Here is a 24,115-nt window from a genome sequence, read left to right as displayed (position 1 = left end):
TCAAATCGGATTTAGAAATATATGTAAAAACCGTTATACATGCCTACTTTGGTAAAAAACTGATATGCAAACAGATGTTGCAATCCTTGATCCATAACTATACCCTTCGCGAGGTTATAAAAAAAGTCGACTCATCATTTTCAACTTGATACCATTAAATATGGCTATGCTTTATTCTATTATAATTTTTTAAGACAAATTTAACATAAAAATGTTTTCAACCATAAGCTTTCTAAAACTCATTCGCTTGATCTACATATCGATAGTTTCAGATTTTGATCTGGGAAGATACCATATGTATTTTTCTAAAACAATGAGAATAATTTTATTAATATAAAACGTTCGAATTTTTGACAATCCGTTTTCCAAAGTATTCAAATAACTTAATGTTGATACAAATCCAATATTAAAGCGCGGAAAAAATTTAAGATCAAACGAAAAACCAATCAGTTGAAAGTGCGAAATGCCACATTCACGTGCTCACTCGTACGCCCAACGGCGTTCCATTGGCTTGCATTTCATGTGCACTTAGCCTGTTGAGCTGAGTCATTCTTGTTGCCATCGCCGAATGTTGTTGCAATGAGCTGTCTGTTATAAAATGAAGACTGTTGGTCAATTTGTTAGCGAGCAACTTTAAACAAGTTGTTTTGTCATTACAAATGTTTTCGTTTATTTTTCAATTCGACCGCCAACGAATGATTTCTCAAGTGAATATCTTCGCACGTCAAATTTACTGAATAACTGACAGTTTCTAAGGCTGACGTTTCGATGTTGGCGGCACCTTTGTTAGTAGATATAAACAGATATAATGGAAATTATGATAATACCAACAATATGCCAGTATATAATAACGAGTATATTGCGCAAATCTTTGGATGCCAGTAATATGTATTTATTCATCCGAATCAATAATAGAAAATTAAATATGTACAAATTCATAGGCGAGACAAAATGCCAACAACAAATAAACCATACTTGAAAAAATTGCACTCCGTTTACGTTTTACGCTTTATCGGTCAGTGCACGCAGTTTTCTGCCTGCTGTCAATATGAGTGATTAAGTGACACATCGAAAAGAAACGCGCCGTCAAAACAGCAATATGTTAAAACAGCGCTCCGACTCAACAAAAAGCGCTGCGTTGCTTTTACGGCTCTGCACTTTGACACTTTTGACATGTGGAAATGTTATGCAAATACTTATGGCAAATTGAATGACAACTGAAGTGGTTAATTGGATTGAATTTCAGTAGAAACGTCGAAGTAAAGTCAACCATCTACCGCAGACAATACAACATACCTACATACATATATAAAACAAGCAATGGCGTAAAAACTAGTTGATTTTAAAGCTGAAATAGTGCTGTCACTTTGACAGCTCGACTCAATACGTCTGGTTAGCTAGAAACTTGTCTATGTGTGGTATACACTCGTATGTCTGAGATTCTGTCAACAGCGATTTCTGGAAAAGGTTTTTTACATAGCTTGTCTAATCTAACATTACTTGGAAATCGAACATTATTTCACGCAATATTAATGCAGTTCCTTGGCTATACTGAAACTGGACATAATAATTTCGCTTTAAAATGCTGTTTAAACCTCGGCTTAAAGAAATTTTTGAGTTCAAGGAAGTTAATGAATTATCTTAAGAGGTTAGGTGGGTTTCAGAGGTATGAGAAAACGTATTTTACGATTTTTTTTTTTAAATATAAACAATCATATATTTGAAATATATAATATGACATATCGAAGTTACATACTTAAACAATGTCTCCTGAGATTTTGATATAAAAATGTTGAAAATTCAGCCGTTGAAACTTCATCTCCCTAGGTGTCTCACAAAAAAGTTCACTCGCCGTGGACAGCATAACTTAATATTGGTTCAACGAAAATTAAAAAATCAAACATATTCCGTTAGTACATACAAGTATATAAATCTCGCGTTTGAAGGGAAAAATATTAAATTTTAATTTTTTCTCAGCCTTTGAACAAATAATCAATAAATTTTTCCCCAGACTTTAAACACAAAATCAAATTTTTTAGTAAAATTTTCGCCATTTATTGGCTTGAAAAAATAAGTTGTAATGAAACAAAAAAAAGTCCTGCGTTGAGTAACGAGATACTGTTATTTTAAAGATATATACACAATTCGAATTAAATCCATAAATTCATAATTTTTCGAGAATTCGTGTCCATCGACTTTAAAAAACTGTGACCAAGAAATAGTAAGACTTTTTAAATTTCATTTCGCGGGAAAACCTTTTAGTCCAAATATTTTTGTTTTAGATTGGTATGATTGTCAGAAAAATCTCTGGCAGAGTTCTTACTGACAGCGTTGGAATATCGGATAAATCAGTGAAAACCATTTTGAATAATCTTTTGGGCCTAAAAAAAGTAAAACCACGATTGGTTACATAATCACTAATTTTTTTCGAAAAATAGCCTCGCGTTAATGTCTCTGAAATAATGCTTTTCGACTACCAGGATGTCATGAAACGTATTATTACTGGCGATGAGTCTTGGATCTCTGCTTACGACCCGGAAAGTGACGATCAATCGGCCGAATATCATGGCAAGAGTGAATCGAAGCCGAAAAGACCACGTCAAAGCAGGTCGAAAATCAAGGTTATATTTGCAGCTTTTTGTGATTATCGAGGTGTGGTTGCCTCAGAATTCCTTCCGATCGGAGAAGCTGTCAACAATGAATACTAATTGAGTGTTATGCGTCGTTTACGAGAAGCTATTTGTCAAAAAAGTCATATTTATGGGTCGAAAAATCTTAGTTTTTGCACCCTATAAAACACCGTCACGTAGTGTATTAATTCTTCGTTAGTTTTTTGCGAAATTTTCAAGCAATATCATGTCAGCGTGTTCGCCTGAGTTAACTCCATTCGACTTCTGACTATTGAGTAAAGTCAAATGAAGGCTCCGTGGAAACCAGTTCGAATCAATAGAAAACATTAACTTAAATCGCTACGTGTATTGAAGGCTGTTCCGAAAATTGGCTTCAACAACTGCTTGGAGGATTGGAAAAACATTGGCATAAGTGTATTGTAGACAAGGGGGATTACTTTGAGCAGGACGACATAAATTTTGAAGAATAAATTAAGAAGATTAATTTTTTGAACGAAGTCTTACCATGTTTTGCCTAAAAGAGGGTTCGGCATGAATAAAAAAGAAAAGTGCTTGGTTTGTCCGAGCAATTCTCATAAAAAAAAAATGTCTATTCATACGAGAGATTTTACTTTAGAGGTCAGTAGGGTAATCTGGCTTGTTCTTTTGACAATTTTTTTATAGAAATTTTTATTCTACAATGGAACTTCTTTTACATATCATGAGGTATATCGTGGAGTATATAAACAATTTTTTTCGGAATTTTTTGATGACATCTGTCGGAGAAATGGCTGGGTTTATGAGATGCGTGTTTTCACTGCTGGCGGACACGATTTCTTATGTTTGGATCATCTGAAACACAAAAACCCAATTTACACTTAAAAAGTACGTGAATGGTTAGCATCCCTACTAGAATCATGAAAAAATGTTTTTTTTTTGTTTTTAATTTTTCTCCATGAAAAATCAAAAAAGATTACCATGGATAATCGTAGTTTAATAACATTCATAATATTGCTTGTAAAATGAAGTTATCCCTGATATTTTTAAAAACAAAAAGCGAATTTCGTGCTCTAAAATAAAATTGTATCTCGATGGAAAAAGGATCAATCAATCATCAATTGATCATTTGATTTACGCAAAGCTATGTTTCAACAAGTGTTACTGCAAGTCTGGTCCACCATACTCAAAGGTTTCTGAAAACGCAATGATCTGTAGAGAATGTTTTAGGCGGTATTTTTCGTGGTTCACATAGATCGATTCACTGCTTGCGTCGAATAAGATGTAACAATCAGTAAAAAAATATGACATTTAGATAGATCAAGTAAATTTAGGTCAAATTTTAAAGTTATAAACATTTCAACCTGTCTAATATTTTTTTTTACTTTTCTACAATATTTTGTCTAAGGAAAGAGATGAAAATAGCACCGTAAAGTGTGTACGCTTCTATTGAAATGCGTTCAACCTGAAGTGAATTAATGTTGAAGACAGAAAACTGAAAAATATATGTATTGGAAATATATTATCCAATTCATTCGCAGACATTTTTCATGATTTATAAATACCTTTATAACATCACAAAATTCATGAAATATTAGTCCATATATCTATTTTCGTTTACTGACACTGTCTGCTCCATAAAAACCTCGAACAGCTAATAAAACTAATCATAAAATTTTAAGATTGAAATATTTGTGCAAACATACAAATAAACAACAACATTTAATCTGCACTTGTATGCTTTTTTTGGAATTTCGTAGTCCTATGCAAAACACCGCCACCGAAAGTCTTACTTTCTTGCGACTAGTTGCTGCGAACGGATAAAAAGAAGATTAAGAAATGCAAAAAAGTGCTGATGCTGTCAGAACAGTGTGGGTGGTTGCAGGTTGGTGTGGGTGTTACATTATCGCAAAAAATGGCTGCTATAAATATGAATTACAGGATAAGCATAAAAACGGAAATTGTGTCTTTAAATATCTGCAACGATATAAACAAGTCGCACACCCACACGCTCGCGTGCTTTCGATGGGACTTGAAGGAGTAGCAGCATTATTGCGCATTTCTTTACATATACTTCTCTACACATATGCACACATTTGTGTGTGTGTAGAACACCCTTGAAGACACGCCAAAGTTAGCTCACGCATGCCCTTGTCACCGCTATTTCAAGCGACCTCAAGGAGACGCGCCCATAAACTCCCTTTTTAAGCTCAGACGTTAGCGCTTTTATGTATACGGTTTTATTTTCGACGTTCCGCTTCCGCAGTGCAAAAAACTGAGTTGGAATTATAGAATAACCGATAAAATCGTATTAAAAGAGTGAAATTGCAACGAACGTTGGCGGCTGTGTCAGGACCGTGCCGTGTGGGGTGGTGACCGACCGTATGAAAAGCGAAAAACAATTTCACTCGTAAAAAAATAGAAATAAAATTATAAATACATGCACATAAATATATATGTATGTATATGTATGCATGTGTGTGAATATGTCGTAAAAAATGTTTTCATATTTCAACCGTCGCATAGCCGGCGAGCGCATTACTAGTAGGGCGTTCTTTTTGCAGCGCTGTGTGCGCGCTCACCGTCTCGTTTTTGCCTTGACTCTCGCAGACAAAATCGTTTATGGAAATTTAATGGCATTTATGATTTTGATTATGCCAAATATTTTTGCATAAATGCGCATGTTGGCTTGTATTACTTCATTTTTATTATTATTGTATTTTCCAGCATTATTTCTTTATAGCGCGTCTCTCGTTCGCGCATCTCTTTTTTATGCAAATGCATATGAAATTAAATTTGTTGCCAACACATACGAAAGTTTTCATATTATTTGTGAGAGCATAACAAATTGGAATGGATTATCGTGGCGGGTGGATGTACCGAAAAGAGTGTGAGAACTGTAGCATAGTACAATTTCAATATTCCGTAACTCAATAAAATTTATATACGAATATTTGTTTCTCAAACTCACAAATTGAGTCCCCACATTACGTTGGACTTTTACAGAAAAGGTTTTCCAAAAAGATATAATTAGATACCCATTAATATATTAATTTTGAAAAAAATTTTAGAGATTTTTTTCTTTATTTTACAAATACTAGTTGAAATTAATGCGTCTAAGCTTTGAAAGTGGTGAATCGAAAAACAACTTTTGTAAACTAAATGGCTTAGCATATCAACTTTAGTCAGAATAGAGAGCGGTTACCTTGTATCACCTTGAAGAGCATTGGCAGAATCTTTCACAATGCATTAGCTTGATAACTTTTTCCATGAAAAATTTTTACTATGAAAAGCACTAACTTAGCTAGCAAATTATTGGTGAATCGAACATGGCTGTTGTGTATTTTTATATCCTTCAACGTGTCGAGTTCCCTCTCTTTGTTTCCATTAAGTCTTATTTCATCATTTATACTTGTATATGTAATTACCTTGTTTTACCTTTGTAAATTACATTTTAATCAGTTTATACAGGTAAGATTAGGTTCGAAGGCTGATAGAGGAATTGCATTTGAACGTCTATATGAAGTCTTTTGTGAAGCCATATGAATAGAGCCCCCATATCTGGTCTTATAAATGGACAAAGCGCTTTGCGACCCATACAATTTTTCTCAGGCATTTAATTTCTATTACCCATGGCTCGGTCGATTTTTTTAATTTTAATATAGTAGGATGAGGCATTGAAAGTCAAGGTGCAAGACTTTAAGCTGTCAAACCAAAACTACTTCCAACTGAAGACTAACCGACGGAACCACCAGTAAGGTATTACTTCATGAATATCAAAAAGTGTGAGTTTTCAAGTATTTAACCATTGATCTCGCATATGCTTTATCAGGGAAGAAGTGTTGAGATGTTTTCACCTCGTATTGTTTCATACAGTAGTGCAGCATGCATCCGTTAAGATTTTCAACCTTACAGCGTGTACGTTGATGTCTGTTAGAACCCTACAACTAAGGACAGATTAGCCTTATTGAGGATAAGAACCGCTGGTACTCTTACGATCGATCTTGAGCCATAAGGTTTTGGCAACAGCGGCAGTAGCCCAGCGGTGGCTAAGCTCTCGCGAAACCCAGCTAGCAAGTAGTAAAACAAACGAGGAGAGTAGGCACCGATCGATTCCCATTCTACTGATAGGAGAGCTGGGGCGCCTTTCCATGCCATCTCATCAGCTTCACAATTATATGCGATTCCACCGGGCCTAGGACCCACAGTCTAATCAGAATCTTCTTCGATTTCAAAGCTGCCTAAAAGCTGGGTCGGTATACGGAAAGATCTTTTTGAGCCGTTCGATATCAGAAAAGGTTTCAGACAAGAAAATAATTCAAGCTGCAGAACTAAAATGAGAAGGTACAATCTTCTATAAGAGTGTACAGCTGCTGGCGATATTGAAAAGTTCTGCGAAAGATTTATGGTCCTTTGCGCGTTGGCCACGGCGAATATCGCATTCGATGGAACGATGAGTTGTATGAGGTATATGACGACACTGATATAACTCAGCGAATTAAAAGACAGCGGATATGCTGGTTAGGTCAAGTTGTCCGAAAACATTCCAGCTCTGAAAGTATTCGACGCACTACCCGCCGGGGAAAGCAGAGGTTGTAAGGACCAGGTGGAGAAGGACCTGGCTTTGCTTGGAATCTCCAATTGGTGCCACCTTGTGAAAAGAAGAAACGACGCTGTTGTTAACTCGACTATAACCGACGCCAGTAAAGAAGAAAATACCTGGTGCTAATGAGAATGAGCTATAGCATTCCTTAACAAACCCTAAACGCACAGTTGGTGAACTCAAGGCTAGTATCGTCGTCAGCTATCAGAGTGAATAGTTAATTGTCTTGAAGAGGCTGCACTCCGGTGCAGTGAATTTAACGCTACCTTAATAGCAGCAATCTCGGCTTGAAAATCAAAAAACTGTAGCTAATTGAGAATTCTTGAAAATATACCCCTCCACCATTGCGCTTTCACATACCCAAATGTCCTGATATCTTTAGAGTGTCAGATTTTTTTTGATCAACTAAATTTTACGCTGTCATCAATAATGAATACTTTGGGAGGAAATGACCATCTTCTTCGATGATTATAGCCCTTACGGAGTTTTAAAGCTACTCCAAACAGACTCAGAGCTCGAATAAAATATTCCGATAATTAAATACTGATAACGTTAGGTCTTAGTGGTGACAAGTCTGTGTAGTCGATATCGAACGCATTCCATAAAAGCTCTCAAAATTCAAATGGTAACATACTACTGACACACTCTGTATTTTCCAAAAGTAAACACGCATCAAATTTATATTTCGTCAAAATTGTTTATTTCAACGAAATTAAATTTTTAATACCATCAAAAAATATTCCATTTCATTAGCAGGCATTAGGTTAGCGTAGAAATAAATTTATGTCCATTATTCACATATCATAACTAATTTTCAGTCAAAAGTGAAGTGTACGAAAATTTAGTATGTGCATACATACAGGCTGTCCGCAGTGATATTTATAACTAAATTACTTTATTTGACAATTTAGCCAGAAAAATATGAGCATACACATACGTGATGAATTTCGCAAACTTGTTTACGGCCACGATTTAAGAATTTTTTATTACGGTCACTATTCTTTTTTATGACGGCTGTCGCTGCAATCTACTACCATATCACACCATTTAATTTATAATAGTCCATTGTGTGCCGTAAAGAACGCAAATATACATACAGACACATACCTACAAACATATGTATGTATATGCGCCAGTGCGATGACTTATGGCAACCCTCACGAATCGGTTGAGTGGTCGCTTGACAGTGACTATTAGTTACTTGAGCTGTTAAATTGGTACCGCGGTTGGAAGGGTGGCGCGGTAGGTGAGCTAATGTTGCCTTAGGTTTTACGAAAAATATATGAGACCCAGTAAATATATGAGTGGTGCTCATGTGTGCCATATATCACACTCGTCATAATTATTACATGTAGGCACTTGAAAATTTTCGCCGCGTTAACTGTGTTATGCCCTGATAAGTTTTGTATAACCGGGCGTTCGCTTCTTCGTTTAGCGTCTCCAACTGCGCCCTGAATCTCTCGGCGGTTTTTATAATATGCTACCTATGAGTTATGAGTGTATTTTGGCATATAGCATCGTATAATTTATCGCAAGCGGCGAAATCGGTTTTATTGCAGCAGCTGGTTTTATGGCATCAACTTAAATAGAAAATGAAAATGAAGCTGTAAAATATTGTAAACATATATGTTTATATAAGCTTAGCTGCGCTAGACAGACAGTGAGTCTGCATGAGTAATGAATTACCTAATTATATGGATAGAGTATACGTACATGTTCAAAATGAGTCCATGGCTACCTAACATCACTTTTAAATACTTTTCTTACTACTGAACGGTACCGTGAAAATTTGAAATTACACAAAATTTTGGGAAAGTTGATACAAGAAAAGAACCTGAACTATTTAGATGAAAATTGTTCTCGAGGTCATGAATTGAACTCAACAATTAGATATCCATTTTGAATTAGTATTAAAACTGGTTATTTTCAGATGCAAATTTTAAAATTGACAACTCCTAACATATCCTTTTGAAACGCTAGCAGTTTCTATAGAACAATTTTTGTTCTAAAAAGTTCAGCTGGAAGTGAAACAAAATAACAACTTCTCACAATGAATATACTATTATGACATACATACAAGGTGCGTTCCAAAGTAAACAGGACTTAAAAAAACAGAACAAATGGTTTTTTCGGCAAAATCAATTTATTCTATTCAAAATAATCGCCTCTGCTTCAATACAGCTTTTAGCACTGTCCAAAAGCATGTCGAACGTGTGTCTTATCTCGTTGGCCGGTATGGCCGCCAGTATGCCGGTGCAAGTCTTTTGAATGGCCTCTACGTCTGCATAACGCTTCCCTTTCATGGGCAAATGCATTTTTCCAAGGAAGAAGTTGCACGAAGCCATATCAGGTGAATACGGAGAGTGGTTAATGGTAAAAATGTGATTTTTTGTCAAATAATCGGTCACAAGCGTCTATTGACTCTGAGCAATTTTTGGTCGTCAGTCAATTTGTGCGGAACAAACCGTGCACACACCTTTCGTAAGCCCAAATGTTGGGTCAAAATGCGATAAATCGATGTTTTGGAGATGTTCAATTCCATTTCCATGAATTTCAATGATGATTTCGGCTGATTTTTGATGAATTCACGCACAGTTTCGATGGAATTTCTGGTGATCACGGATTTTGATTGGCCCACATGTTGATCGTCATTTATATCCTCACGACCACTTTGAAAACTTTGAAACCACCTGTGCACTCTGCTACGGGATAGCCAATCATTAACATAAACTTGTTTCATCAATTGAAACGTTCCTTAAAAGTTTTTCCGATTTTAAAACAAAACTTAATGTTGGCTCTTTGTTCGAAGCTCATTTTCGCATGATTCGAAGATGCTTCGCTGATCTTTTGGAATCGCTAGTAGTGTCATTATAGCATATAGCTCGGTATCAAATGCTTGTATTGAAAATTCATTTGAAGAACTATCCTCAAGACATTTGGTATAGATTATTGCCAAGGTATTAGTGCAATACACGTAAAAATTATTATGACAAAGATCGGTCGGAAACGAGTGCTTGGATAGAAAACTTTTTAATTTGATGAGATGACTTCAGGAAATACTGCAGAGATTAACTACTACACAAAACATCGGTTAATCTCCAAATAACAACAAATTGTTCAGATCAGCCGATCCAAGTTAGTTTCTTGTATGAAAAACTTAGTATTTTCGTCAAGGTATCACCACTAAATTTGGATCTTAAATTCAAAGCATACAAAATACAGCTTGTGCAAGAACTGCAGCCATCTGACCTTCCCAAGCGACATTGCTACGCTTTATGTGCTGTTGAAAAGTTCCAAACTGATCCGACGTTTTTGAGCACCAAATGTTTTTTACGGATGAGGCTCAATAGGTATGTAAACAAACAAAATTGCCACATTTGGCACGAAGTGCAACCTGAAGAGATTCAAGAGCTCACATTTCATTCAGAAAAAACAACGATTTTGTGTGGTTTGTGGGACGATGGAAGCAACGGTCCATTTTACTTCGAACATGATACTGGTGAGAATGTAACCAATCAATGGCGAAAGTATAAGTTAGTACGAGGGTATATGTTTCACAAAACATAACCTAACCTTAAAACCTATTTTGAATTACTAGCAAAGCAGAACACAAAATGCGGATAATATCGCATGCATATACATATAAAAACAAATACATATGTATGTTTATACATATATGTATGTATATGCCCGTTTAAGGCAATTTTGCTTCGTGCCAATATCAGTTCCACATTTATGACCTAAATTGCATGCAATTTTGTAATTAAATTTATGATTGAATTTTACTGTTGCTTTTTATGAGCCTAATCGTTATGACGAGTTATTTATGAGTAATTACACACATACAAACAAAGCATTTCACAGCTTTGCACAAACGCTCACATTTACACACACATATATCCTCATACATATCAAATGTTGTTGTATATTGTGTACATATTGTACCACTAATTGGTTTGCTGAAGTCTTCTGTGCACTTTCAATGCTTCGCGAATTCGAAAACGCCTATTAAAATTAGCCGAGCAATAACCTCATAAAATATTTTATTGGCGCTCGCATCAACTATAGAAATTTACGACGCCTTGCAAAATCAGTGTCGGCAAGTTGCATTATATTACTTTGAAGTTGATACAGTGAGTGACGTCTATTTTTAGTCGCTTATAAATTTTATATGGGCAATTCTTAAATTGTTTTTTTTTTTCGAGATATCTAACATAGAGATTGTAAAAATAATCGAGTAAAATACATCTGGAATATACAAAAAACTTTAGAAGTATTTTTTTTTTTTAAAAGGTGAACAAAATTACCAAAATATAGTTTTGTTTTTTCGTAGCGCAGTTTAAGAACTAACTCCTAAATTAAACCTTTCAGTGGTATATCCAATTAAATTAAATATTTACTTTGTTTAAAATAATATTCCTTGGTTACCAAATCGTTATTTTGCTCATATATTTATTTAGGTACAGAATTTCTTACCGGGATAACTGTCAGAAAAACTGTCAAAGTAACATCATATGTTTGACATTCAAGCTCGTTAACAATTCGGGGATTGTTAAGGTGCCCTTTACGTATGAAGTCTCTGGTGGGAACATCGGACTTCCAGTAACTTTTTGTTGAATTGTTGTGACGTTTGGTTAAAACTACTAACCGCCAAGTATATTTTAGGTATTTTTGAACCGAGCAAGCACGATGTTGATACTCGTCAGTCAAATGACAAAACTATTTAATATTTATACACTGACATATAAACGAAGTAGCCTCTAAAATGCTTCTGTCTTCATGATAATGTTTGTTAAAGGGTCACTTAAGGGGTTACATTGGTTTCCTTGGGTATTTTTAAACCGAGCCTTTCCTCAATAATTTTTTCTCATACAAAAAATTAAATATTTTACTAGAATTTCGGTTGTCACAAACATACGCTGTTAACAAAGAAATTCTGAAATTTTTGAAAACATATATTTTTTATTCGGTCATTGCGACGCCATTTCGGGTGACCCCTCGGAAAAAAGATGCCCGCGTTGGCAAAACAACTCCTTACAGGGTCATCTAAAGTGAAAAAACAAGTGCTTTAGTTAAAACCTTAACGTAGAACTTGGACGAATGATAAAAGAACCGAAAATTGGATTTTTGACAGACATTTAAAAAAATTAAAAAATTAAAATTTCGGTAATATTTTTTTTTAAATAGTTGTAATCGAAAAAAGTCCTTTGTACAAGTCTTTAAGAATTGTATCTCAAAAACCTATATAAAATTTCATGTAGATCGGTTAAGTAGTTCTCGAGAAATCTTGCCAACCGACTTCAAAAACAGAGAAAAACGCGTTTAAAGGTCAGTAAGGTAATCTGGCTTGTTTTTTTTGACATTTTTGACATTTTTTCATAGAAATTTTTATTCTACAAAGGAACTTTTTTCCCATATCATGAGGTATATCGTGTAGTGTATAAATAAATTTTTTGGAATTTGTTATGATATCTGCCGGAGAAATGGCTGGGTGAATGGATGCGCGTTTTCACTGGCGGACACGATTTCTCATGTTCGGATCATCTGAAACACAAAAACACAATTTATTTTTAAAAAGTACGTGAATGATTATCGTCCCTAAAAGAATCATGAAAAATGTTGATAAAAGTAATTAACGTTTTTTTTTCTTCTCCCATGTATTTTTATATAAATTTTGTCATAACATTGTCAATTAATTATAAAAAATCTAAGGGACTATAGCCAGTCGTTTTATGAACATATAAAAAAAAATTAGCAAGTCGGTTAAGTAGTTCGACTGGAATCATGTCCACCAGTTTAAAAAAGTGTGCGTTTGTGAAAAACGCGTTTAAAGTTTGAGGTATGCACTCCGAGCGCTCCGAACGTCGAGCGGTATTATTATTTTTCGAAACCTTCCAATGCTAAAGTGGGCTTCTACATTACTTCTAAGAGTATAAGAAAACAGAAAATGCAAAAAAAAACATTTGTTTAAAAAAGGTTACCCTACTGACCGCTTAAATACGGCGCAGCCTAGAAAGTCTCTAGCACACTAGTTCTCAAGGTTGTATTTGCGAAACTATTATTCGGATCAATTTGAAAATTTAGAATAATATTCTAGGGATGTTGTGCAATTTAATAAAATAAATAAAATTATTTACTTATACGATGCTCTTGCAACTCTTATAACAAGTATACCACAAAAGCTGATTAGGGTAGTGTTGATGGCGGTAGAACCAAAAAGTTAGCTCTTTTAGGTAAAAGTAAGTACAAGTAACATTACAGAAGTCATCACAGGTCAAGTTCTAATTTCAGAATATTGGTAAAACAGTAGAGTATGTGGCACTAAAATAATAACTTTTTGAATCTACAACCGGTTAAGATAGCCGTGCAAGATGGCTCCCAGTGTTCCAACATAAAATATATTGGGCAGCTAGGTAGAAAAAACCAGATTTTTTTATCAAATCTACTGCGCTTCAAATAGAGTGTAATTATTTACCAGCAAAGAGAACAATTGGCCAAATGGTGGCTTAAGTGCGGCAGATTGCGTTCAGGCGCTCCTACCTTTTCAATCAGTCAGCTGATACTCGTATAATATTGAGATGGTACTGAGTGAAACTTACCGCCACATAATCTCGATCTTGTGTTTTGCTAGAGCATAAAATTAGTTCACGGAAATTCTAAAGCATTTTAAATTTAAACATTTCTTAGAAATAGTGTGATCTCCAACGACCCAAATGCACATATTTTCTAGCTTTCGCCAACAAAAGCGAAAGTGCAAAATCTTAGCAGTACTTCATGATGTCTATTTGCACACACTAATGAGGCGAAAATGGGCACTAAAAAGCAGGCCAAATAAGCGCGCAATCTTAAACAAGCAAACATTTGTAAATTTTTATGAATATCCAACAACATTCAACACTCTGCAAGAATAATAGCGCCATAAATTAGCCAAAATAATATTGCGCGCCACCCAATGTGGCGGCAAAGAACCGGCAGCGGCACAACCGCTAATGTGGCGGCAGCGCGTTTCTACGCCTCTAGCAATTGTGGGCAATAAAAATGCAAAAGCAAAAACAAAACAACCAAAACGAAATTTGCAACACCAAAGACATTAAAGAAGAATTATATGCAGCAAATGAGATTTGCCAACGCGAAAGCTTATGAAACGCAATGAACACTCGTAAATATCTTATCTTTGTGGCGGCTGGCCTGCTGCAGATTGCATGCCACATCCCTAAGTATGCACAAATGTGCAAACAAATGTGGTAACATTAAAAATTTGCGCTAGCAAAAAAGCCGAACCATAAATAAATAAAGCAAATAAATAAAAACCAAAATGTGAACAAAAGCAAGAAATTCAAAATCGCCAAAGCGAGAAGGAGCGAAAAAGGAAACTAAAAAGACATTAACAAAATCATAAATTCTTATCGCATCTCACAGCCGTAACGAAAACAGCAAAGACAACAAGCTTTCTTAGATGACAATGAATATTGCGTAAAACACATGACGATGACGGTAAGCAATTATATAAGAGCAATGAGCAGCACATTGCGGCAATTGCAAGCAGTAGCAGCGGCAGTTTCTCATTGCTCACTGCCGAGACACTACACTGCGGTTCAACTGCATAGGTGCAACGGTGGAATTGAATTGAACTGAATTCAGCAAAAAATTAAAGTAGAAGTGTTTTCTATTGCTCTCGTTATTATACCCTGAACAGGGCATATTAAGTTTGCCACGAAGTTTGTAACACCCAGAAGGAAGCGTCGGAGGCCGTATAAAGTATATATTGTATATAAATGATCAATATGTTGAGCTGAGTCAATTTAGCCATGTCCGTCTGTGTGTCTGTCTATCAGTCTGTATATATACGAATTAGTGCCTCAGTTTTTAAGATAACGTTTTGAAATTTCGCAAACATCATTTTCTCTTCAAGAAGCCACTCATTTGTCGAAACTGTCGATATCCGACCACTATAACATATAGCTGCCATACAAACTGAACGATCGGAATTAAGTTCTTGTATGGAAAACTTTCACATTTGACAGTGGATCTTCACAAAAATTGGTGCAGGTTATTTTTCTAAGCCAACAATGTAAGCTTCAAAGAAATTGTTCAAATCGGCTCACTATAGCATATAGCTGTCATATAAACTGAACGATCGGAATTAAGTTCTTGTATGGAAAACTTTCACATTTGACAAGATATATTCACGAAATTTGGTATAGATTATTTTCTAAAGCGACAATGCAATATCCGAAGAAATTGTTCAGATCGGTTAACTATAGTATATAGCTGCCATACAAATTGAACGCATAGTTACTAAAAGAAATTCACCTGTGAAGGGTATATTAGCTTCGTTGTAGCCGAAGTTAATGTTTTTCTTGTTCTTATTATATTTTTATGTGCTTCTTCACAGCAGTTTAACATTTGATTTTCTTCTTACATTCAAAACTTTATTTGCACCTCTTCTATTGATCGCCAGTGTATATTTAATATGTATGTGTCTACTTATGGTCATAAAACACATTCGTTGGTATTGGCAACACCGAAAACGTTAAAGTCATAAACATTTTGTTGACTTATTACTTACTGAGTTCACTTCCTCTGTTCACTTTTACCACACACTCATATGGATTCTCATATTAACCGGCCTCTTTACTTTTTATAGTCATCTTGTGTATTTTTCATTGCGCAACCATTTGTTGTATTGCAATTGTCATTTAGCTAAATGACTTGAATTAAAGCAACGTACGCCCTGTCATCCAGTTCTCCTATTTTACTTCACGAGCACGCATATTCCTGTGTTTATATTTTATTTGCCACGTTTTCAGGATACAAATATGTCGATTAGCAAAGTCACGTTCTGTCACTTAAGATGCTGACTCGTAAAATAGAATTTACTCACTTTACGTACCATATATGATGCTCAGTCTCGGTGCATAAAGGGACTATAGTTGGTACTTACATATACAATATAAGGAAGGACAATGTCTAGAGAATACTTAAATGCTATAAACGTATAACTCAAGTCAACTTACAACTTACATTTCTTTAAGTTGTTGTTAAGTTTTATCAAATAGTAGGAGTAAGTATTTTTAAGAAAAATATCAATGCAAGTAGAATGAACTGTAATAAAATAATATATTAAGAAAGATGACTTATTTTAAAATTGTCCTTAGGCATAAATTTAACTCTATCGCGGGCTAAGCGAATTCAAAAGATAAGAAAACAAGAAATATGATTTTTAAATGCATTAATTGCAAGTGAAAAGCAATAAATCCCCCCAAACGCGCTATGCAACATGTTACACTTTTGAGGCTAAAGCGAAATTAAAAAAAAAAAAAACAAGTAAGGAAGGGCTAAGTTCGGGTGTCACCGAACATTTTATACTCTCGCACGATAAAGTGATAATCGAGATTTCATTATCCGTCATTTACATATTTTTTTATTTTGCTGTAAAATTAATTAGAATTAAATTCTGAGAGATTACCCGATATTTTCGGTGAAAAATTAGGTTAGGTTAGGTTGGGCACTGAGTTCTTCGTGTTCGATATCAGGGACCTTGAAAAGTTATAGTCCGATCACAACAATTTTTCCACAAGGGATACCTCAGCTCACATACCGTATTTGAGTAAAGTTTTATTCCGCTATGATCATTGGTTTCTAATGTATATATTATACAGAGAAGGCATCAGATGGAATTCAAAATAGCGTTATATTGTAAGAAGGCGTGGTTGTGAACCGATTTCGCCCATATTTAGTATATGTCATCAGGGTGTTAAAAAAATATTATATACCGAATTTCATTGAAATCGGTCGAGTAGTTCCTGAGTTATGGTTTTTGGTCCATAAGTGGGCGACGCCACGCCCATTTTCAATTTTTAAAAAAAGCCTGGGTGCGGTTTCCTTCTGCCATTCCTTCTGTAAAATTTAGTGTTTCTGACGTTTTTTGTTAGTCGGTTAACGCACTTTTAGTGATTTTCAACATAACCTTTGTATGGGAGGTGGGCGTGGTTATTATCCGATTTCTTCCATTTTTGAACTGTATATGGAAATGCCTGAAGGAAACGGCTCTATAGAGTTTGGTTGACATAGCTATAGTAGTTTCCGAGATATGTACAAAAAACTTAGTAGGGGCGGGGCCACGCCCACTTTTCCAAAAAAATTACTTCCAAATATGCTCCTCCCTAATGCGATCCTTTGTGCCAAATTTCACTTTAATATCTTCATTTATGACTTAGTTATGACACTTTATAGGTTTTTGGATTCCTCCATTTTGTGGGCGTGGCAGTGGACCGATTTTGCCCATCTTCGAACTTGACCTTCTTATGGAGCCAAGAAATACGTGTACCAAGTTTCATCATGATATCTCAATTTTTACTCAAGTTACAGCTTGCACAGACGGACGGACAGACGGACGGACGGACAGACAGACATCCGGATTTCACCTCTACTCGTCACCCTGATCACTTTGGTATATATAACCCTATATCTGACTCTTTTAGTTTTATTACTTACAAACAACCGTTATGTGAACACAAACTATAATACTCTCTTTAGCAACTTTGTTGCGAGAGTATAAAAATGTCTTTTGGTCAGCATATTCTTATGCAGAATATACAAGGTGCGTTCCAAAGTAAAAAAAAACAGCTTCTGCTCCAACACAGCTTTTTGCACGCTCCAAAGGCATGTCGGGTGAGTGTTTTAGCTCGTTGGCCGGTATGGCCGCCAGTATGCCGGTGCATCCCTTTTGAATTGCCTCTACATAACGCTTTCCTTTCATGAGCAAACGCATTTTTCCGAAAAGGAAGAAGTCCCACGGTACCATATCAGGTGGAGTGGTTAATAGTTAAAATATGATTTTTGGTCAAATATTCGTCCCCCAAATGTTGGATTCTGAGCAATTTTTGGTCGTCAGTCAATTTGTGCGTAACACACCGTGCACACACCTTTTCGAAAGCCCAAATGTTCGGTCAAAATGTATTAAGTTGATGTTTTGGAGATGTTCAATTCCATTTCCATGAATTTCAATGATGGTTTTGGATGAATTTTGATGAATTCACGCACAGTTTCGATGGAATTTCCGGTGTGATCACGGATTTTGATTGGCCTTTTTATAAAAAAAAAAATCTCGGAATCGCTGATATGAGCTCACTATAGCATATAGCTGTCATAGATACTAACCACTCTAAATCAAATTCTTATATGGAAGACTTTCTTATTCCACAAATTATCTTCACTAAATTTGATATAAAAGATTATCCAAGACAACGGTATATTAGGGGTTACCTCCGAAACTGTATGGGCAGATCTATGTGGCAAAATATTAGACAATTTATGGCAAATGCCAAATACTCTTTCGCTTCTGACCTTATTTTGCCATAAAAACAAAATGTATAACTTTTGATTCGAATATTTTCGTGCCTTTAATTTACAAAAATCAGACAACTGTTTTATTGTTAAGAGTTTCTGCCACTTTATTTTCAATTGATAAGCCAGTCAAGCTTTTCTGAGGTAGGTTTCGTTAAGTTTCAATTTAAAGAAACTGCGCTCTTCCATAGCTAAAAGAAGTGTTAGCAACGTCCGTATCGACCCAAATAAATTTTGAATTAACGTCCAGTGGCGTACTTCCATGAGCTATTTTTGTTATAACAGCTTTTACCTAACTCTGCGGCATTTATATTCATGTGTCTATTATGAAAATTTTTTGAGAAATAATTGCCTTTAGGCTGCTTTAAAATTCTTGCACCCTAGGCAAATGTCTAACTTACCTATATGGACGGCAGGCTCTGATTTTATTGCCTTTTTGTTTATAAAAAAAGCAAATTCATGCACATATTGCAAAGCTTAACTCAGGGATAGCAGGCGATTGTTTTAGTCAATAAGAGTTCATAGATCTATGTAGGGTCTGTTAGTTGGTTTACATTAATTCAAAGTTGAAGAAATTCATGTATTTGATATTTATGCTAAAAAAGTGTCCAAGAAAAAATGGGCAAGAGCAGACTCCCAAAACAGATGAATACTTAGTTAGTTTTCAAGCTTTATTAACTAAATATATCGCTAATTATAGTGTTCTTATTATAATATACACTATTAAATACTTACTATATGTGCACTTTTATATGGAAACATTTGATGACTTTGAAAAATAATACTTTTTATACATATGTATGTCAAGTGACAATTTCATTCTATATGATCATACGCTTATTTCCATACATTTTGCATTACTTGCTCGAGGATTTCTGGCGGACGGGGTTTTAAGCTCGTTAATAGGCCCAATGATTGTTGATATTCTTTTTGTCAAGGCCGGTAAATAGTGTGTCAATTAGACTCATGGGTAACTTTTGTTGAAAAATATCCAACTTGCAGTAAATTATCTATATTGGAGAAAGTTACCTGCCTTTCCTTTCCACCAGGTGCATACTTTAAAGAAAGATGGCAATAGTGAGCGCTACGGGCAGATAGTTGGAGATTTTTCTCTTCAGAACGTCAAATAAATAGTCTCAGTGGTAAATGGTTTCAACAGGATACTGCTGCAAGTTCTAGCAAGCATGAAAATGCGATTTTCATCAATAAATTATCATGTTTGGTTATATAAGTCCGCTCCGTTGGAGTTCTTATGGTGAAATTAGGTAAAACCAATGGTTCTGCTAATAAATCAGCTATAATTGTTTAGTTGGAAGCCAATCTGTATTGCATTGTAAGATATATTATTGGAGGGATAAGACGATCTATGCAGGAAAACTGGACCAAAATACTTTTCACACACTAAACACCATATAATTTGTGAATTAATAAAGCCAACAGATTGATCACGTCTAAAACTTTCTTATATTCCATATGAAATAGAAGTTATATTCCACCAAGAACCACCCTTTACAACAAACGAATATCAAACGAGGTTGAGCGCTTTTTCTCTCGATCTTAAAGTTTTCGTCCGCGTTTAAACCATTTTGTTGTTCTACTCATATTTGCGACTAACAATATAATACAATTTTTAAATCAGTCATTTCAATTTGGTCACCCTGTATATATTCTCGCATGTTTATTTTATGGCATTTTTGTTGCCGTCTTCAAACAAACCACAATGTGCAATTTTTATGTGGTTTTTATATGCTGTTAGTACGAACATACTCGCACATACATACATACATACATAACAGCAAGTGAGTTTCCGACATTTACTTTCCGGCTTTATTGCTTCTTTGCTTATCTGATGCGAAAACGCATGCATTACGCATTAAAATGTTCCCCCTTTTGATCGTTTTTACAGTCTGGCGCGGTAACGATGTCTTGCCATAAATATTTCAGTAGATATGCTGTTGGGTGTTTGTGTGTGTGTTGACGTCTTACAGCACTCGATTTACTTCCGTTTTTATTTAGTTTATCTTTAGAATTTATGTCGTTAATTTTTACGTCACTTGCAACTTGCTTATGGCAAAATCTTAACTATACCTTTCCCACCCTGTAGCAATTAGTACTAAAAAATCTTTTGGGAATTTCAAGATGTTTTGTGCTTCAAGAAGCTTTAAAAATAAATTTGAGTGTGCCTTGAAGATCTCTAGTATACTGTATAATTTGGATCTTTCCGGACGGACTGAGTAATAGTTTTTTTTCTCACAGAGTCAACAAGTGATAAGACGTTGAGTAAATTGTATTGCTCAAATGCCAGACGGACCCACTAACCGAAGTAAGATTTATAGCCACTAAAGGCAATTGTTTCCAAGAAATATATGGAGAATATTTTGGTCTGCTTCTTCAATAATATAATAAGAATTTAGTTCAAGAAGTATGACATCACTTCCTGAGCTGCTGATTCCTTATACATAAGTATTTCATGGACTCTGTTTGATGCGGTAAGCCAATGGATACCTAATTCTATAATAAATCGATGGGTGTAACTTTGGTCTCTTCTAGTACAGCCTCGTTGAGCTTTCAGTACTGGCCGAAGGAACAATAATTTGCTCGCTTGATAAAACTTATACAACAAAATTGATTTAGATATAAGTTTTTCAAGTATTATACAGCTTCCAAAATCAGTCCAGTAGACTGGTTCTGTATCTGACGCGATCTATATATGGTAGAGAAAGTTTCTGTACTCTCCATACCTGATCTCTATTGGATTTGTTTCACTTTGAGTAAAGAACTTTCAGGAGAACTTTGTTTTCAAATATGATCATGAACTTAATTACCTTACATATTTTCTTAGTATCGGTCAGCTCTATCTCAATAATTTACAACCTTATCTAAATATAACTTCAATATTACTCAAACATAATTTATGAATTCAATTCACTTATGATTATGTTTATTAATTTATGATTATTTTCTCCCTCTCATCCTATCTCTAGCTGGACGCCAAAAGCAGCCCGTTAGCTTTGCTGGCGCAGACGTGCAGCGCAATCGGTGCGGACACAACCAATCCAAAACTGCTTGCTGCCAACATTGAGAAATCTACCAAATCGACATTGAAGTCCAGCGTTGCTGATGGACGTGATAAATCCTCACCAGTGAGCAGTCAATCATCGTCCGTATCAACCGGCTCCGTCGAACACATCAAGTCCAGCTTTAAGCCGTATGAGTCGAATAATAATTTAATCAACAACAATCACATGCGAGAGAGACTTGAAGCCGAAACAGAGCGCGCCACAAACTTAAGCACCAACGCGTCGACGAACAGTTTAAATCTCATCGGCAATGGCAGCCGAGTGCGTACACCAAAGAGTAATGGCAGCGGTGGCATAATGCTATTGAATGGCCAGCAGCATGCTGCACAACTGCAACAACAACGTTGTGACTCAAACCAAAGTGCCACCTCACAACGAGACTCGCCCGCGACCGGCATCAATGGTTTGCGAAAGAGTTCACCAATAGGTACCGCTAGCGCAGTTATGGATATGCAGCAACGCATCAGTAATAGTAGTAGTCCACAGCAACGTGCATCCTCTAAAGAATCGGCAGCGTTAAGTCATGGTATTAGCAGCGCACAAATTAGTCCTAGCGCTGCGGCTGCGGCAGCTGCTGCCAGCCAATCCCGTCTGCAGTCTGCTACGGACTCAGCTATAGCGGCAGCCAAAGAGGCGAACTATGTGAAGGCATTGCATGCTGCCGCCGTGGCAGCAGGTGTGCCCACAACGAGCGCGGGTTCGCTACCAGGCAGTACCGCTTACTATGCTGGCTATCCGAGTGGCAATCCGACGAGCGGCTTGTCATATCCCATGGACGTGATGACAGCTAGTGCGCTTATGTCACAACATCATCCCATGTTCAAGGCGGCCGCAATGCATCCCTACTTGAATTATGCTCGCCTGAAGGGCATCGATCCGGCCGCTTTAATGACACCGAACATCTGTCGTGATCCCTACTGCACCGGTTGTCCATCCTCGCCACATTTTCTCAACAAAGCCGCCGGCCAACCTTGCCCGGCAGGTTGTCCACAATGCGATAGCAACTCCGGCAAAGCATCGTCGTTGGGCGGTGGTGGTGGTTCTTCGGCAGCAGCTGCAGTCGCCGCAGCAGCTGCTTCATCATATCATGCACAATTGGCTGCGCTGGCCGCCGCCTCACAAATGCCGTACGTCTGTTCTTGGATCAGCGCCGATGCGGCGTATTGTGGCAAGCGTTTCGGCACCTCCGATGAACTGTTCCAACATTTGCGTACGCATACTGCATCGCTGCCGGATTCAGTGCTGAGCGCTGCCGCAGCAGGCGGTATACCACCAACGCATCCGCTGTTTCAACGCACCTACCCTACGCCACCATTAAGTCCACTGTCTGCCGCACGCTATCATCCCTACGGTAAACCCTCCATGTTACCGCCGCCGTTGGCATCTGCGGCCGGCGCTTTGGGCGGTCTACCCATGCCACCACATCCGGCGCTAGCGCAATACTTTGCGCCCTATTCTCTCTACGGACCGCCGCGCATGGGCTCCTCCCATCCATAGTAGGAGGCTGGTAGTGGTAGAACGCGCGATATCTACAGAACGCATTTGAAATAAGTGGCCACGGTTTGCTGAATGAATACTACACATATTCTGAATATCTTCAGTCAATTTCGACATTGAATGTCCTCACGCTGATAATACCCCACTGCTGGGGAAATTTTTTTGTAAATGTAGGAGACGCGAGTCATGGGACGCGCAAAGTGCTAGTGATGTAAATTGTTCTAAGTGTGTTATGTACATAAATATGTATGCATATGAGCTGTACATATGTATAAAATAAAGCATGCTGATATTTGTGCTGCATGCAATTATAATAAAATAATTAAAGTAATTATCGTAATGGTAAAGAGCGTTTGCAATAAACAAAAGAAGAACTATTTATTTTATTAACTAAACTAATTGAAACTTTTATCAAAGTAAATATAATAAATAAAGCATAAATTGTATGTATGTATAATCCAAATGTCAAATTGTAAGCCGAAGCAGCGTTGTTGTATATTTTAAAGTGTAAACCACAAATGTAATAAAATTACAAATAAACATACTTTAAGATTCAATTAAGTCATCATCAAAGAAACAATAAAACCACGTCAAATATAAAATATTAAAAATAAACTGCATGTAATATTTCATTACTTAAAGAGATTAGAGTAAGTATGAATCTCCAAACTAGAAATTTATCAAAGATTTACTTTCCAAGTTTTAAAGGCTAGTTGCATTCTAATATTCGAGATTTAGACTTAAAATTAAACTATCGTAGCTGATAATAAAAACAAGAAAAAACGGTAACTTCGGTTGCACCCAAGCTAATATACCCTTCATAGGTGCATTTCTTTTAGTAACTATGTGTTCAGTTTGTATGGAAGCTATATGTTATAGTAAGCCGATCTGAACAATTTTATTGGAGTAAGCCATGTCAAACTTCGCGAAGATAGCACGTCAAAGTTTTCCATACAAGCCTTGATTCCGATCGTCCACTT

General features: G+C 36.2%; 1 protein-coding gene across 3 annotated transcripts in view; it reads left to right on the top strand.

The window, feature by feature from the left end:
• LOC105233396 (zinc finger protein Elbow) overlaps positions 1-23,750 on the top strand; it is a 121,870-nt gene extending 98,120 nt beyond the window's left edge. For all 3 annotated transcript variants that reach the window (XM_049461835.1, XM_049461838.1, XM_049461842.1), the window contains one exon: positions 21,543-23,750. In XM_049461835.1, coding sequence (XP_049317792.1) covers positions 21,543-23,135 — 1,593 coding nt within the window. In that variant the 3' untranslated portion in view covers positions 23,136-23,750. The remainder of the gene's footprint in view (positions 1-21,542) is intronic.
• The last annotated feature ends 365 nt before the right edge of the window (positions 23,751-24,115 follow it).

Source organism: Bactrocera dorsalis, chromosome 1 (genome assembly GCF_023373825.1).
Source record: "Bactrocera dorsalis isolate Fly_Bdor chromosome 1, ASM2337382v1, whole genome shotgun sequence".
Taxonomy (NCBI): domain Eukaryota; kingdom Metazoa; phylum Arthropoda; class Insecta; order Diptera; family Tephritidae; genus Bactrocera; species Bactrocera dorsalis.
This window is presented reverse-complemented; position numbering and strand designations above follow the sequence as displayed.